Here is a 14,690-nt window from a genome sequence, read left to right on the forward strand (position 1 = left end):
GGGCGGAGTGACTGGCTGCCTTGGGCCTTTCTCCTTGCTACGGCCCCGCCCCTTCCGGCGCCGGGCACAGGACGGGCCGATGACGAGCCCACTGGGGGCGGGGCCGCGCTCCAGCCAATCGGTCGCGGTTACTGCTGGCGTAGGTAGCGCGGCTGGCGACCAATGAGGAAATTCCGTGCTGGCGGCGCTGGCCAGTGAGGTGCGGCCGGCGAGGCTGTTGCTAGGCAGGTTTGGGCCGGGGAGGCGGCAGGGCCCGGCTGAGGCGGCGGCGGCGAGCGGGCCGAGCGGAGCCGGGATGCCCTACAAGCTGAAGAAGGAGAAGGTGGGGCCGGCGGCTCCCTCCCCCCAGCCCCCCTGCGGCCCGCACCCCCCCGTCCCGGCCCCGCCCCGTCCCGCCTCGCCTCCCGCCGGGACAGGGAAAAGGGCGGGCCTGGGCCTGGGCCTGGGCTGCAGCCCCCGGGGGCGGTGGGGGCCGTGGTCTGGAGCCCGGAGCGGGCTGTGGCGAATGGGGGTTGGAGCAGGGCTATAGGGCTGGGGGCTATGGGGCAGGTGGGTGGAGGTGCCAGGGTGGAGGGGGCTATGGGGCAGGTGGGTGGAGGTGCCAGGGTGGAGGGGGCTGGGGGTGTGGGGGGCTATGGGGTAGGTGGGCGGAGGGGGCTATGGGGCAGGTGAGTGGAGGTGCCAGGGTGGAGGGGGCTATGGGGCTGGGGGAGGCTATGGGGCAAGTGGGTGGAGGTGCCAGGGTGGAGGGGGCTGGGGGTGTGGGGGGCTATGGGGTAGGTGGGCGGAGGGGGCTATGGGGCAGGTGAGTGGAGGTGCCAGGGGTGGAGGGAGCTGGGGCAGAGGGGTCTATGGGGTAAAGAGGCCTGGAGGCTATAGTGCACGGGGAAGAGAGGGTGGGAGGCAGTGGGTCCGGCAGTGCTGCCCCAGTAGGGGGTCAGTAACAAGGTGCCGTGGTGCAGGGGGAAGGGCAGCAGTGTCCCAGATAGGGTTACATGTTCAGTAGCGTATCACTGTGGTGTGAGCATGAGGGGCCACAGGGCTGCAGTGCAGGTATGAATCTGCAGCTGCCTGCAAACTCTGATACAGCCCAGGCATGTTTGGCACAAAAAGACATGACGGCTCCAGTGGCATGGTGAAATCACTGCATGGTGCAAACACACGTGGCCTCGATGCTAGTGGTGACCAGGCTCAGGCACTAACTGGTCTGCAGCATTGCATGCAGTGCCATAGCAAGGACGTGTGGGCAGGACATGTTTGGTGAATGTGTTGCCACAACCCAGGCTCGTTTCACCCACACTGTGCTCTCTAGGTCATGGTGCAGAAACCCACCTAGAACATGCTGCCATGGCCTGTGCATACCTGATGCATCTGGTACACATGTTGCGATGGACCACAGCACAGACTGGCCACACACAATGAAAACACTGCCCATGCGTGATGCACAGGTGTCTGCAGGCAGTAGGCTAGAGTGCTGCTCTCTAAGCCCATCCTGTGGGTGCACTAGCCTCGCTCACTTTTCTGGCTGCTGCACGGCTGTTGTTCATCTGGCTCTGGCTTCTCTCTCCTACTTCCCTTTTCTCCCACTTCTTTCCATCCCCAGCTCTCCCAGCTCTTTTCCTGTCGTTCTGCCCCCCACAACCCCCCACCCAAAGCCTCTATGTTTCTTCCCTCACAAACACTCTTCAGTCCCTTCCCTTCCCATTGTACCTGGTCACCTCATGGCTTAATTACAACCTCTTTGTGAGTCCTGTGTTGGCTAATTCTTTGCACCTTTTTTGCTGTCAGATGCCCTCTTGTGGGCCTGGTGTTTTAGCCACATATTGCATCAGCAACGTTTGTGCTGTAACCAGCTAAACTAGTTCCCCAGCTGCTGTCCTCTCCTGGCATTGCATTCCCCCTCAAGCCATGGACAGGCCCCAGGTCCACTGGGTGAATCTTTAGGAGTGTGAATGCATTCTTGTAGCCTGATTCTGTTCGGGAGGTTAACAGCCAGCTTTCCACATTGCAGAGGGTGGGTTACCGAGTCAGACTGGCTGGGAAGAGGATATGACGTATGTAGTAGTTGGAGAGTTGGGATGCTCCAGCCTTAGCTGGTTGCAGAGTTCTCCAGTGTGAAGGGGAGGAAGCATCTCTGGGAAGCCCCCATTTTAAGAGACATGCATGGATTATTGCTGGGATGGTGTCTCCATGACAGTCTGTGAAAGATATAAGCAATGTCTACACTGTCCTGCAGTTCAGACTGTGGGGGTGCCTTGTGCACTGAAGTACTGCGCTATAGCTCTTCCGTGTGGATGCAGCAGGTACAAATTAAAAGGTTCCTAGTTTGCATTAATGTAGCCCTGTTTGAAGAGGACTGTGTTAATGTGAACTAGGAACCTTTTAGCTTGCGCCCGCAAAGTTCCTGCAGGGGATTTATAGGGCAGCACTTTGGTGCACAAGACACTGCTGTTTTCACCCCTGTAGTCTGAACAGTGGGGTAGTGTAGCCAAGCCCACAGAAGCTTGTGACTAACTGAATGAAATTAAATCTTTTCCGAGCCCACTGCAACTGAATATGCTCTCTCCTCGTTCCAGGAGCCTCCAAAATCTGCTAAAAGCACCACAAAGGCCAGCAGCGGCAGCAGTGGTGGTGGGAAGGATGGTGGGGCAGAGAATTCAGAGGAGGTAAGGCATTCATCTTGCAAAGCATCACACCTGTACAGCTCCTCTCGTTTTGTATGGCATCTTTCTTTCAAATTGTCTCTTCAATAGCTTTGCAGAATAAGGAACTTAATGTGCTTAAGCGTGGTACTTAATGTCAAAGGTAGAGAGAGGCTGATTGAGGTAGTTGGAAAAGACGGAGGGTGAGAACTGAACCATGTGGCATTCCATAGAAATAGAGACTTGAAGGGGAGCGCAGTTAGATAGGCCAGAATACAACAGTGAAGCCTGCACTGAGAGCAAGGAGAATGGAGAGGAGAAGACATAGCTAGCAGGAAGAAGGAAGCCTGAATGGAACAGAAGTTTTCCTGGTATGGTCCAAAATGTTATTGAGAGGTGAACTGAGTGGTAGAAGAGAGCCTGCAGTTTGCTTGGGAGGAAGAGGCAAGCACTGGGATAAATTGACATCGGAGTTCAATTAAGCATGGGGAGAAAAGTGGTGAATTTGTGAGATACGGAGAAGGTACTAGAGAAAGTTTGAGTTTCTCACTGTTGTAACATCCTTACTGTCAGCAGAGGAAGAGCTAACATATGCAACCACACGTTCTATATTAAAAGTGCTACTCAGAGCATCCTTTGCCATGGGCGCTGATGCTGCCAAGAAAGACACATCTGGAGTAGTGTCAATACAGAGTAACTTGCTACAACAAATGATGTTGCATATTAACACACAGTTTTTCCGGAAATTAGCAGGAACTCAGGCACATATAAATGTTTTGGTAAGATTGAGCTCATTCAGTGTTCAAACAGCGTGGTTGTCTTGGGCTCTGGAAACAGAAACCCAGCCTCCAGAAAGCATTTTACTTGCCATCTAAGGAGGCATGCTTATTTTTTCCATTAATTTAGTTTTTCAGGCAAGACTCCCCACTTCCATCCCAGTCTAGTACAGTCTGATGAGGAGACTGTGTGCTTAAGTCTTCGCTATGTGCTGTCCTTGAGAAATTGGAATGTGTTTCACTATAGCTCTAGCCTGGGAATTAGAGGTTGTTGATGTGTGTAAAGTTAGAGGGGAGGAAGGGTAAAAAGGCAGCAATTCAGTGGGGCTGTGTCTCATCAAAGCAGAGTAGTCATTTATAAGCCCCCCTATCCCCAAAGATAAACACATTAAATGTATAAACGGCCCAAGCAACATCTCTACTGATAGTAGTTGCTCCTTCTGAAAAGCCAGTGTAAGAGCTTATGCCTAAACGAAGGTGTAATTGAAACAGAGTCTGAAGCTGGAGTAGTTTGCCTTGGGGACTCCAGTTTAGTGATCCATGGTCTCCATTCCATTTTAGTCTCAGCCTGTTTGTCCCCACTCCTTTCCCATGCTGGATTTTCCCCTCTATTGGTGTATGGTTTTAAAAACAATTTCCCACTTTAGTTCCTTTGGGCTAGAAGGAAGCAAGGGGACACCACCACCAGCCATGTGAGTAGTCGTTGCCTCTTGTACAGCTGTCTTGATCCTTGGATCCCACAGTGCTGTACAGAAGAACCTGTCTCGTGTCTTCAAACACAAAGGTAGCCAACAACAATCTGAAGCAACCAAATTAATATTGGGCAGTTCCCCAGTCAGGCTGGTGAGAAGCTGTTGTGCTGTATTCCTAGGACCCAAGTGATGCAGTATGAGGGTATAAAGAGCATCACTTGCAAGCTTTCCTCATTGACCCAAAATGGCAAATACTTTTGATTGCTACGGATGTAGAAAAAACCTAGAATGGTTTAAAAAACCCTGACAAAACAAACCCCAAGCCCCGCACAACCACCCCGTTCTCTGTTGAGGTAGAATGTCAGCTCTCCTTTGGCGATGCGATGTGCTTTGCAATGTGCTTCTCCTCCTTTCCCATTAGGGTTACCTGTAAGGCTCTGTTCAAGACTGTTTTTCCTCTTGTGCTCTCTTACCCTTAGTGGCAGACCACTCTGTTATGGAATGGATGAGTATGTCTCTTGACAAGTAACTGTCTTTTTTCTTAATTTGGATTAAATTTTTCCAGGAAACAAAGTGACTAACCATAATGCTCAGAAACATTCATACAGAACTATCAGCAGACATACTTGTAAGTCAGCAGTCCATCACATGCTGTTACTATCTGAATATTTGGAGGATGGATTAGTTGGTGAATGGAACAAGAGATGTGCATTGTGTGTCATCCTTTTAGTGGAAGGCAAAAGGGAGCTTGGGTTAGTGAAGCGTCCATGGATATTTTTAAGGGGTAAGGTATGTGGGCTGAAGTTGGACTGGATTCGAATGTTGCCCTAACTGAGGATTTCATAGTTTCACTGATTGCTTTGAGAGAGGTGAAGTTGCTCAGGTGCATTTCTTAAGAGAAGTTTTGGTTCCTTTGGGGGACCAGGGGAGTTGGCGGGGGCAGGAGAATTTTCCTGTTTTGAAGTGACCAATAGACATTTAAATGCGTATTGTATAGAGCAAGGGGCAACCCTGCTCCAGCATGTCTCCCTGTTCCCTCCCACCACATCGCAGGAAGAAGCAGGCGTCTTGCAGCCAAACTTGCCTCTCAAACAGAGTTTCAGATTCTGCTTCCAGAACAAAGCATTTTCCCAACGGGCTAAGGCTCTCCGCAGAGATGCCCTGCTCTGGCAGACTTTACAGGTGCAGCAGATTGGGACTTCCCCCTGTGAATTTTGGCAGGTCTACAGGAGGGTGAGGCAGGTGAGGGGCTGGGCAGCAGGCTTGGGAACCTGCACTAAGCCCTTAGTTTCAGCACTTTAATGCCTGTGCTGTAAGCCAGTGGTGATTTCTGCTGTCGTGAATAAGCAAATAAAAATACCATGCAAGCCAATCATGAATCTGTACTGGAGAGGGGAAACCTTTAAATCCATATGCAAACACTCAGCAATGCCAGTGCTGGGAGAGAGCAAAAGGATGCAGGATTAGTTCCTATAAGATGTACATTCATTTCTACCCGGTCAAGAGGTCACTGAGCTAAGGTGAAAATGTCAACGGTCAAGTGGCAGCAGCACTTAGTAGCTAGGCACGGGGCTTTTAAGGTGCCTACTTTGCTCCAAAAGAGAAGTTACCAGTGCTAGGAATCTCAGGAGTAAATCTGGGGAGATGGGGGAGAAAGGGACCGCTGGGGAAGTGTTTTCCTTTAGGGGCTGGATGATGAGGGGAGAAGATGTCAGTGTAGATCTTGGGGGAGGAGATGCTGCTGCAAATCGTTTCAGTATTAGCTGGGGGAATGATGAGGAGGAGGAGAGTTACTCACCTCTAGCCAGAGAGAGACTGAGAGGGACAGGTGAGGTGGGTGGGTGGAAGAGAGTTAATGGCCTGGAAGAGGGAGGGAGGCTTGCCAGCGCATTGGAAGAGAGGGAGGATGGAGAAGTTGCTCTGCAGCCTGGAAAGTGGCTCAGGAGAGGCAAGGATGAGATTCCCAACTCATGGGGCTCAGGGACATGCCTGTTGTTCTTTGAGTTGCTGTCTCATGCACTTCAGAGGCATTTCTATGGGACTTGTCACTGCAGTACACTGGGAGGTCTGCAGCTGATTGAACTAGGGTTACTTCAGGTGTGGGAGGTGGATTTTAATAGAGACAGTTGGCTTAAGGCAGTAGAAGAGACACTTGTATGTATCGGCTCCAGGGGCTGGAGGAGAAGAGTCAGCAAAGAAGGGGCTGACAGCAAATCTGGGCTGAAAAGCCCGGTGAGTTTAGGAGCTTGAGAAAACCGTGAGGCAGGATTGCATACCAAAGGGTGAGGCAGCGAAGTGAGCATTCAGCCGCAAATAGGAGTGGCTGGCGTATGTGAGTGCACGGAGAGGGGAGCCTGTGAGCTCAAGGGTGTGTGTGGGAGAATGACACGCAGGCTCTGGGAGTCCAGGATGAAGTGTAGTTCAAGAACCTGGGGCTTATCTGTGGACACATGAAGCCCTCCCAGGGAGGAGGAGGAGAGGAGGGAGAGTCTGGCTATGGGGAGGAAGAGTCTGTGAGAGGAGGAGTGAGAGTGGAGAACCTGACCTGAGCTTTGGTAATGACTAGCATGTCCTCTGGGCCTGAGCAAGGGGGCTGTGCTGGGAGGAGGTAGCTTCCACACTCACTGAGAGTCAAACGTTGATGTTAGTTTTTAAAGCAGCCTTCAGAGGGGAATAGTGTAGCGTAGCCACCTCCCTGAGCTGTCTTGCCTTGGTGTAGTGTAAAGGCATCTAAGTCTGTCTTATCCAGCTAGGAGGTGAGTGCCCAGCCTCATTCTTCTCAGAGACCAGCCAGCGGCTGAGCAGTGTTAATCTGGAGAGAAGGGTTTTTAAGGTGGACATATCTGTGCATTAAGTGACAAGCTTTCAGCTTCAGTGATCCATTTATATCTGCTGCATTTTCAAGGCTAGAAACTCTTTAGAAGAAAATGCAGAATCGTCTTCTGAGTTTGCATTTCCCGCCTGGCCTAGTCAGGAGTGGGTGTGGGACCCCGACGGGCTGGCTCTGCCAGCAAACCTGTGGGACAACACACCTACCACGGGCAGTGCGTGATGAGAGTAAGAAGTCCGCCTGGTGCTGGTTTCCACTAAAATCTTTCAGAGCACAGCAGTGTGAAGGAATAACTATCAACCCCCCATCCCTAGACTGAGCTGGGAGTGTACAGAGCCCCTCCCTGTGCAGAGAGGAGTTCTGTGTGTTACCAGGGTTTCTCTGTTGGGCTTGTCTCTAGCCAGCAGATCTTTGCTATTCTTTTGACTCCCCAGCTGTTGAAACTTTACGCAGCACTTCCCTCCCTCTACAGCAGCTATTCAAGGCTCTTCAAAAGCAGGAGAGGTAAAGCAGCAAGGCCCTTCCCAGGCTCCTAATGAAGTGACTGCAGCCAGACCCTGTTCAGATGCAGCGTGTTCTGAGCTAGTAGAGTTCCCTGTCGCCTCTCCATGTGAGAAGGGGGACCAGGAGACGGGAGATCCCGTCGGTTTCAGATTTATTTTGAAAGTATTGTTTCCTGTCCTGCGTCCCACAGAGTGTTTCCAGGTTTAAGGCCATTTGTGTTCCTCCTTGTCTCTGGCTGTAACGTCTCTCCCTCAGGCTGGCCCGTCGTATGGAGACTCTGCCTTTTCTTCTGCCCTGTGTGAAGGGCATACAGTAGCTTGGAGAGCTCCCTTGTTTTGAAGTTCCTTAGCGATGTTTGACCAAACCTGTCGGTTGCTAAGGATATTCCAAGGGCTGAATAGTCACGGGGAGAACTGAACTTTGGGACTCTAGGAAGCATCCAGTGGAAATCCTGCCAAATGGAGTCAGTGGCCTAAGGCATCAAATGACAGATCAATATTCAGGAATAGCCTTGAACTGGAATAACATCCCCAATAGCTTCATAGCAGCTCTTGCTAATGTCTCATCTCCGACCTTCATCATTAGGTGGGCCAGCTTACCCCCCACAGGCAAACAAGCAGCCGCTGAGACAGCTACCGCAATGGCCTATGTGGAAATTTGTTAGGAAAGTAACATTTCTGCTGACTTGAAGTGTGATTTAGCAGGTAGGAGTGACGGGGAAGTGCTGGTGTCTTGTGAGCAGCCACTGGCCTAAATGAACATCCTGCTCAGTAATTCTTTCCCTGCCCACTCAACCCGTGTGTCGGCTACGAGTGCGTGGGAAGGCCTCTTTGGCGAGACCTCTGTTCTATGCCCTCTTCCTTGCTAAATGGCTCGGCCTTTCCTTACTGAACACCTCCTGCGCCTTGCGTGGATCATCTCTTCTCTGCTGCTGGTTTACCTCTGCCCTGCAACACACTGGCATTGTCAGGAAGTCCAGCCAGCTTGTGCTGTGTGCCCGCCTGGCATCTGTCCCTCCCTCAGGCTCAATCTTCAAGGGGCTCTCTAACCTTGGATCTTCTTTCATGTTCTCTGTGCATCCTTCCCTTCTGCTACTCCCACCGCCTCCCACACCCATTCCTCCCTCTCTCGTAGGATTTGTTTTCTTGAGCAGTCAGGTGTGCCCTGGTCTCCAAACCTTCCTTTGACCTGTTTCCCCCTACCTGCACCTCATCTGCCTCCTCCCCTTTGCTCCAAGCTTCTGGAGGGTGCAGTTGATTCCTGGCTCTGCAATTGTTCTTTCAGGGTCTTCGCCATGTCTCTCTTCCTTCTACATCTTATTCCTCGGACTTCATCTGCTATAGGAGAAGGGAGGTCAGTTACTGCCTTTGCCCCGATGACTCTCAGATCTTCCTTGTTCAGCCTTGCATCCAAGTGCCTCCAAAATATCTCCCTTGATGTCCCACTGTTAGCTCTTCTTTGTTCCCCTTGTCCCTTCTCCAGCACTCAGCACTTCCTCTATCACCCACCTCTCCTCTCCCTGTATCTAGGTTGCCAGCCCTCACTCGGGAATCTCTCCTAAAACCCATCCTTTCCAGCCTGGTTCTAAGAGATTTCATGCCCTGGTCATTTCCCACTCCTGTTACTGCTCCTGCTTTCCACCTACAGTGCTGACGTCCCACTGCTCTGGTCATGTCAATCCTCCGTCTCCTTCCAGATCCCTTACTTAGTTTCCTTTCTCCTTCCACGCAAACTTGTGGTCCCTATTCTGCACAACTCCACCTAGTCCTGCGTCTGCTCACATTTCCTCCTGCTTCATTGCTCCCCGCAAACTTCTTGGATACCTGCCCCCTTTGTATCCTCCCTTCTCCTGGCTGAACTGTGAAAATGGGGTATCCTTGCTCTTTCTCCCAGGCTACCCCCTCTGAAACTCACTCTTGAAAGGTCTTTTGACATTAATTCACCAAAGAAACAAGACTGAAAAAGACTTGCCACACCATTTCTGAGCTGAGCCTTTCTCTGCATGGACAGCACCATGCACATCTGCTCTGTGCTGTGTGAGAGCTGCTTGGACAGCTGTGCTCTGGGCATCGCCAGACAGCCCTCAATGTATGAGAGTGCAGTGGCAAGTTCACAGCAGGCCTGTGCTCATCGCGTAGGTGTCCCCGGCAGACCAGTCTCCAGGGTTGTGTCCCTGGTGGAGTTCCAAAGACCCCTGTCGACTTCAGGAATCTCCTGTTTTCCATCCCTTGCTCCCACGCATGCAGACTTTAACTTCAGTGTGGAAAGAGATTAATGGTGGGATGCCCCACATCCAACCTGGCCTGCCTTACACCCTCTGCCCTTGAGTCCCCATGCTGGGCAGCGCCTCTGGGCATCAGGGAGGGGGTGGCTTACTGGGGGTTCGGGGAACAGGGGCTCTCAGGAGAGGCAGTAGTGATGTGATGGAGATTTGGTGGGGTGGAGGAGTGATGGGCTGAGGCTCGTGTAGCAGCTCCTCATCCTGGCGCATCCTCTGGTGCTATTGCATGTGATGTAGTGCTGGGTAAATACAATAGATAGCCTGGCGCCTCCCTAGCGGGGGACTGGAACAATGTGTAGAGTGGGGGTGCTGAGAGCCATTGAACCAAACTCTAAACCCTGGATATGATGGAAACCACTGCTAGCCAGGGGGTGCACCTGCACCCCTAATTCCAGCTGTTATGTCCCTAGGCGCTTCCAGCAGCCCCTAGAGGAGTAGGGGGCGGAAGATGGAGAGGGGAGTACAGCTGGCTTGCACAGAGGGAGACTCTCAGTTGCGAGGCTGGCGGTGGAAGAAGGCACAAAGAGTGAGGCTGCGGAAGAGACAGTGTCTGAGATGAGGCGGGGTCGGGCAGAGCGATGGAAGGGAGGCTGAGTAGGCAATGACCGCACAGCATGGAGGAACGGCTGCTGTACGGGGGTGGGGGGCAGTTACTTTGCTCTCACAACAAAGGAGCAGAGCAAACCGGGTTTTAGACTGACCCAGTATCCATCCCATTCTGTCTCTGGAGCATTTGCCTTGGTATCCAGGCAGCTCTGTACCACCTTTTGGGCTCCTTCTCCATGTCCCTTCACTCAGTCTCCCCAGCTACTATCTCACGGTTCTCAGGGGTTCCCTGTGCTGTCATGCACACAGGGCTCTGGCAATGGCTGGGTGGTTGCTGCTGGTGGCACAGGAAGTTCTTGTTCCCCCTTTCTGACAAGATACAACAGACACAAACCTAGTCTGGGAGCTCTGCAGCAGAGACTGCGATCCCGTGGGACGTCTGGACACACCCAGCGAGCAGTTTTATTTACTTTGCACAGGTGCTGTAAGTCCAGCAGACTGGAAGGGAGGGACGCAGGGGTTTGTAGGATGTGCTCAGGAGCAGGGGCAACAGAGAGAGCTCAGTGCTCGAATTCTGGGGGGCCTGGGCTGGCTTTGCAGTGTTTAGGGGCTACCTCACTTGTTTCTTCAACGGCACAGGTGGCCGGGAGGTGTTTTGGCCACCCTCTCACGGGTGTTCCCAGTAAAGTGCGCCATTTACCGCATGTCACACTGTGTCTCTGGCCCCGGAGCAGGCGCTGCCAGGGCCAGGCCTGTGACTCAGGCTGGGCAGGGCTGAGTGGCTGTTGTGAGTGGGACGCAGAGGAGCTGGAGTGGCCACTGCAGTGCCTGGGATTGGGCCAGGGAGAAAATAGGAACTGCCATGAACAGGCTGAGACTTGAGAGCAGCAGCATCTGGGGGGAGAGACACGAATGGCCAGGACCCCTCTTCCCAGCCTGGACCCGGCTGGTCCCATCGCTCCCCATGCAGGGCACCCACCCTTCCCCCTTGTATCCCTGACACCCCAACTTCTCCCTGCCCCCTTCTAGCCCTGACACGCCGACCTTCCCCCTCTCCCCACGCAGAGCACTGACCCTGCCCCCTTCCAGCCCTGACACCCCAACCTCACCCTGCCCCTTGTATCCCTGACACCCTGACCTTCCCCTGCTTCCCATGCAGAGCACCCACCCTGCCCCCTTCTAGCCCTGACCCTTGATCTCCCCCTGCTCCCCATGTAGAGCACCCATCCTTCTCCCTTGTATCCCTGACACCCTGACCTTCCCCTGCTTCCTATGCAGAGCACCCCACTCTGCCAGCTTCCATCCCTGACACCCCGACCTTCCTCCTCTCCCCATGCAGGGCACCCACCCTTTCCCCCTTCTAGACCTGACACCCTGACCTCCCCCTCTCCCCATGCAGAGCACCCGCCCTTTCCTCTTGTATCCCTGACACCCCGACCTCCCCCCACTCCGCATGCGGAGCACCGACCCTGAGGCCCCTACTCTCCCTGGAGTGGAATTGTTTGGTCCCCCCTCGAGTGGAGCCCTGTCGTCCTGCAGGGGACCAATCCCTGTCTGTGCCCTCCTTCCTCCTGGCTCACCTGGGCTGGGGTCAGTCTGGGAGGGTGTGGGTGGCGAGCCCAGTGTTGGGAGCAAGGCAGTGAGGGAAAGCACTCCACACACACTGTAAGGGCTGCCAGATGGTTGCCTTTATGCAGTTAGGGCGTCAGCATAAGAACCTGAGGTTAGGGTCGGAGTGAAATCAGAGGCAGACTTGTGCTGACACAAGTAGTCCTTATCCACCTAGTCCCCTCCCTCCAATCAGTGGCAATACTCAGGTGAGGAAGAGTTTTCAGGCACAGGAAAATGGGGAAAACGCATTCCAGGGTCAGGTGAGTGTAAATGAGGGCAGAATCTGGACCACAGTGGGACAGATTGTCCAAAACAATAATCTCTTAAGTGAAGTGTCCAGAGTCCCATTGAGAGCTCCTGAGTTCTGAGCTCTTTGGAAAAACTGGTCCCTTCCCTTAGGTGCTTCAGTGGTAGAGGTTGGGCACTGGCTCTTGGAAAATCTGGGCCTGAGTTTCCATCAGGATGGGAAACCCATTGCACTCATCCACGTTTGTTTTGTGATGTAAAAAATGTGGATGGTTCAGAACGGAAATAACCCACACCCTGCTGGATGGTGGGGGGATGAGGGACAGTAGTTTATGGAGACAGGGAGAGGAGACAGAAGAAAGTTAGCTATTGATGACAAGTCAGGTTTGATATAGTGCAGGGGGTAGCACAGTTTGGTTTCTGGCTCCTCCCCCCCCCCCCTGCAATTTACACTGCTAGCTTGGATTTTACTGCTGGAAGTGTACAAAGGAATGTCAGAAAGAGGCATCCTCCAGATCGTGAATACTGCCAAAATTAATCTGTGACTGTAGCTCTGCCTGCAGTTCAGTATGGGACAGCTTGAACGCTTTATTTTCTAAATGAATTCAGAATAGATTAATTGGAAAAGTAGGACATGCCCACTTTAAAATTAGACATGGAAATGTTAAGGGAAGAAGAAACACACCAAGATTAGAATTATCGACTGAATGTTCCCAGCGGCAGATAGCAAGAGGGATATTCAACACAGGTGGACACACATACATGGCATGATTGCTGGACCCTGCTCTGAGTTGTTGTCTAGGCCCCCCTGTTTTTTCCCCATAATTCGAGCTGCTAGATTTCTTCAGTTCAAGAAGAGGCTGACGGTGTCTAGTCTTGGTAAACAGCCTGTGAAACTATAGCCCAGCACATGCTTGTGGATCAGGTTGCTGGAGCTGAGATCTGGGGCTCTGGGTTGTCCTAGTCTCTTCTTGATCTCCCGTATCAGGTCCAGCAGCAGCAGCAGCCGCCGCCACCCCCGACTTCCAATAAGCGCCCCAGTAACAGCACGCCCCCGCCAACGCAGCTGAATAAGATCAAGTACTCCGGAGGACCCCAGATTGTAAAGAAAGAGCGACGGCACAGCTCCTCCCGCTTCAACCTGAGCAAAAACAGGGAACTGCAAAAGCTCCCTGCCCTCAAAGGTAATGACATGGCGGATCTGGGAGTGCATATGGCTAAGTCTCAGGTCTGCCTGGCTCACTGGAAACCTTCTTCAGGCAGAACAGCCACAGTTCAGCGGTCGCTTTGGAGACAGCTCAATAATAGTCATGCTAGCCTTGATGTCTGCAGCACCATAGTGTCATAGTACCTGCAGTGCCCATTGCTGTCTGGCTGCAGCTGTGTCACGGTGTCCTTGTGCTGCCCCATTGCCCCTCTGGTGATAGGGTAGCTTAGGCCCCTACCTGTGCTAGGCGCTGCACAAACACAGAACCAAAAGACAGCCTCTGCCCCAGGACCAGAGACGACAAATGGGTGTAGACAGATGGGAAGTACAAGCAAACAATGAGACAATACTGGTCAGTGTGATAGGCAGTAGCTGAGCCCTACAGCCCTCTGAGCCCTCCCTGTTCAGAGGAAGCAGAAGGAACCCCGGGAGTGTTCTCCCAGCCGGCTAGGCTCCAGCAGGTTCAACCACAGCCCTCTCTTTAGCATCAGTGTGCGCCCTCAGACTTCTCCCAGATGCTTAGAGCACATCCCCTTGCTCCTAGGGGTTTACAGACCTCCTCCCCTTGACTGTGGGGCTTATCTACATTCCCCCTCCAAAGATGGTGCAGCTGAGGAGTGGGAGAGTCTAAATCCTACCTCTACCCTGCGGTCCAGACCTGAGCCCCTGTGCAGCAAAGGGGCCATTCACACCAGCCTCCACGTTCTACTTGGCTGTTCCTCCAGAGCTGCTTCCCAGCCTGGCTCACCTGCTTTCTCACTCCCTTTCAACTGAGAACCCCAGTGTAGATCCCATCCAGACCACAGGGGCTATCTCTTGCGCACCCCTCACCCTGCAGCGGTCTGTTGTACTCTCCAGATCTCTCTGCTTATTGAGGGGCAGGGACCTGCCTTCTATTTCCTGCTTGCTGCCTCGCAGCCACTAGTCGCATGTTCTCAGAAGAACACAGACGCAAGTAAGAGGCGAGTTCAGTTTATGCCGTGACATGGCACTATCACAGGCCGTGTCTATGTTGCAATCCCAGGGGATGATTGTGGCTTGAGTGGATATACTGAGCTGGCTTTAGTCTAGCTAGCTCGGGGACCAGAGCAGTGAAGTCGTGGCAGTGCGTGCTTCAGCATAGGCTGGCCAAGCCTGCCAGAACCCTGGTCATGTAGTCATGGGGATAGCCCGTGGCAGTCCCACAGCTAGCTAGATTTAAAGCTAGCTCAGTGTGTCTACATGAGTTGCAGTCATGGCCCTTGATAGCTGTGTAGACATATCCTAAGAGGAGGTGAAAGCTGCACAGACTGTGGTAAATGAGCCCGCATGTGGACACTCTTATTGCAATGTAAGAGAGCCTCTTTTCAGTTTAA

At 52.9% G+C, this 14,690-nt stretch overlaps 1 protein-coding gene across 3 annotated transcripts in view; it reads left to right on the forward strand.

Annotated features, from left to right (window-relative positions):
• Positions 1-210: 210 nt before the first annotated feature.
• Positions 211-14,690, forward strand: part of PPP2R5D (protein phosphatase 2 regulatory subunit B'delta) — a 41,408-nt gene continuing 26,928 nt past the window's right edge. For 2 of the 3 annotated variants that reach the window (XM_050951211.1, XM_050951213.1), the window contains exons 1-3: positions 211-322; positions 2,577-2,666; positions 13,117-13,312. In XM_050951211.1, coding sequence (XP_050807168.1) covers positions 296-322; positions 2,577-2,666; positions 13,117-13,312 — 313 coding nt within the window. In that variant the 5' untranslated portion in view covers positions 211-295. The remainder of the gene's footprint in view (positions 323-2,576; positions 2,667-13,116; positions 13,313-14,690) is intronic. The other variant, XM_050951212.1, reaches the window with a different exon arrangement.

This window comes from Gopherus flavomarginatus, chromosome 4, assembly GCF_025201925.1.
Source record: "Gopherus flavomarginatus isolate rGopFla2 chromosome 4, rGopFla2.mat.asm, whole genome shotgun sequence".
In the NCBI taxonomy this organism is placed as follows: Eukaryota; Metazoa; Chordata; order Testudines; family Testudinidae; genus Gopherus; species Gopherus flavomarginatus.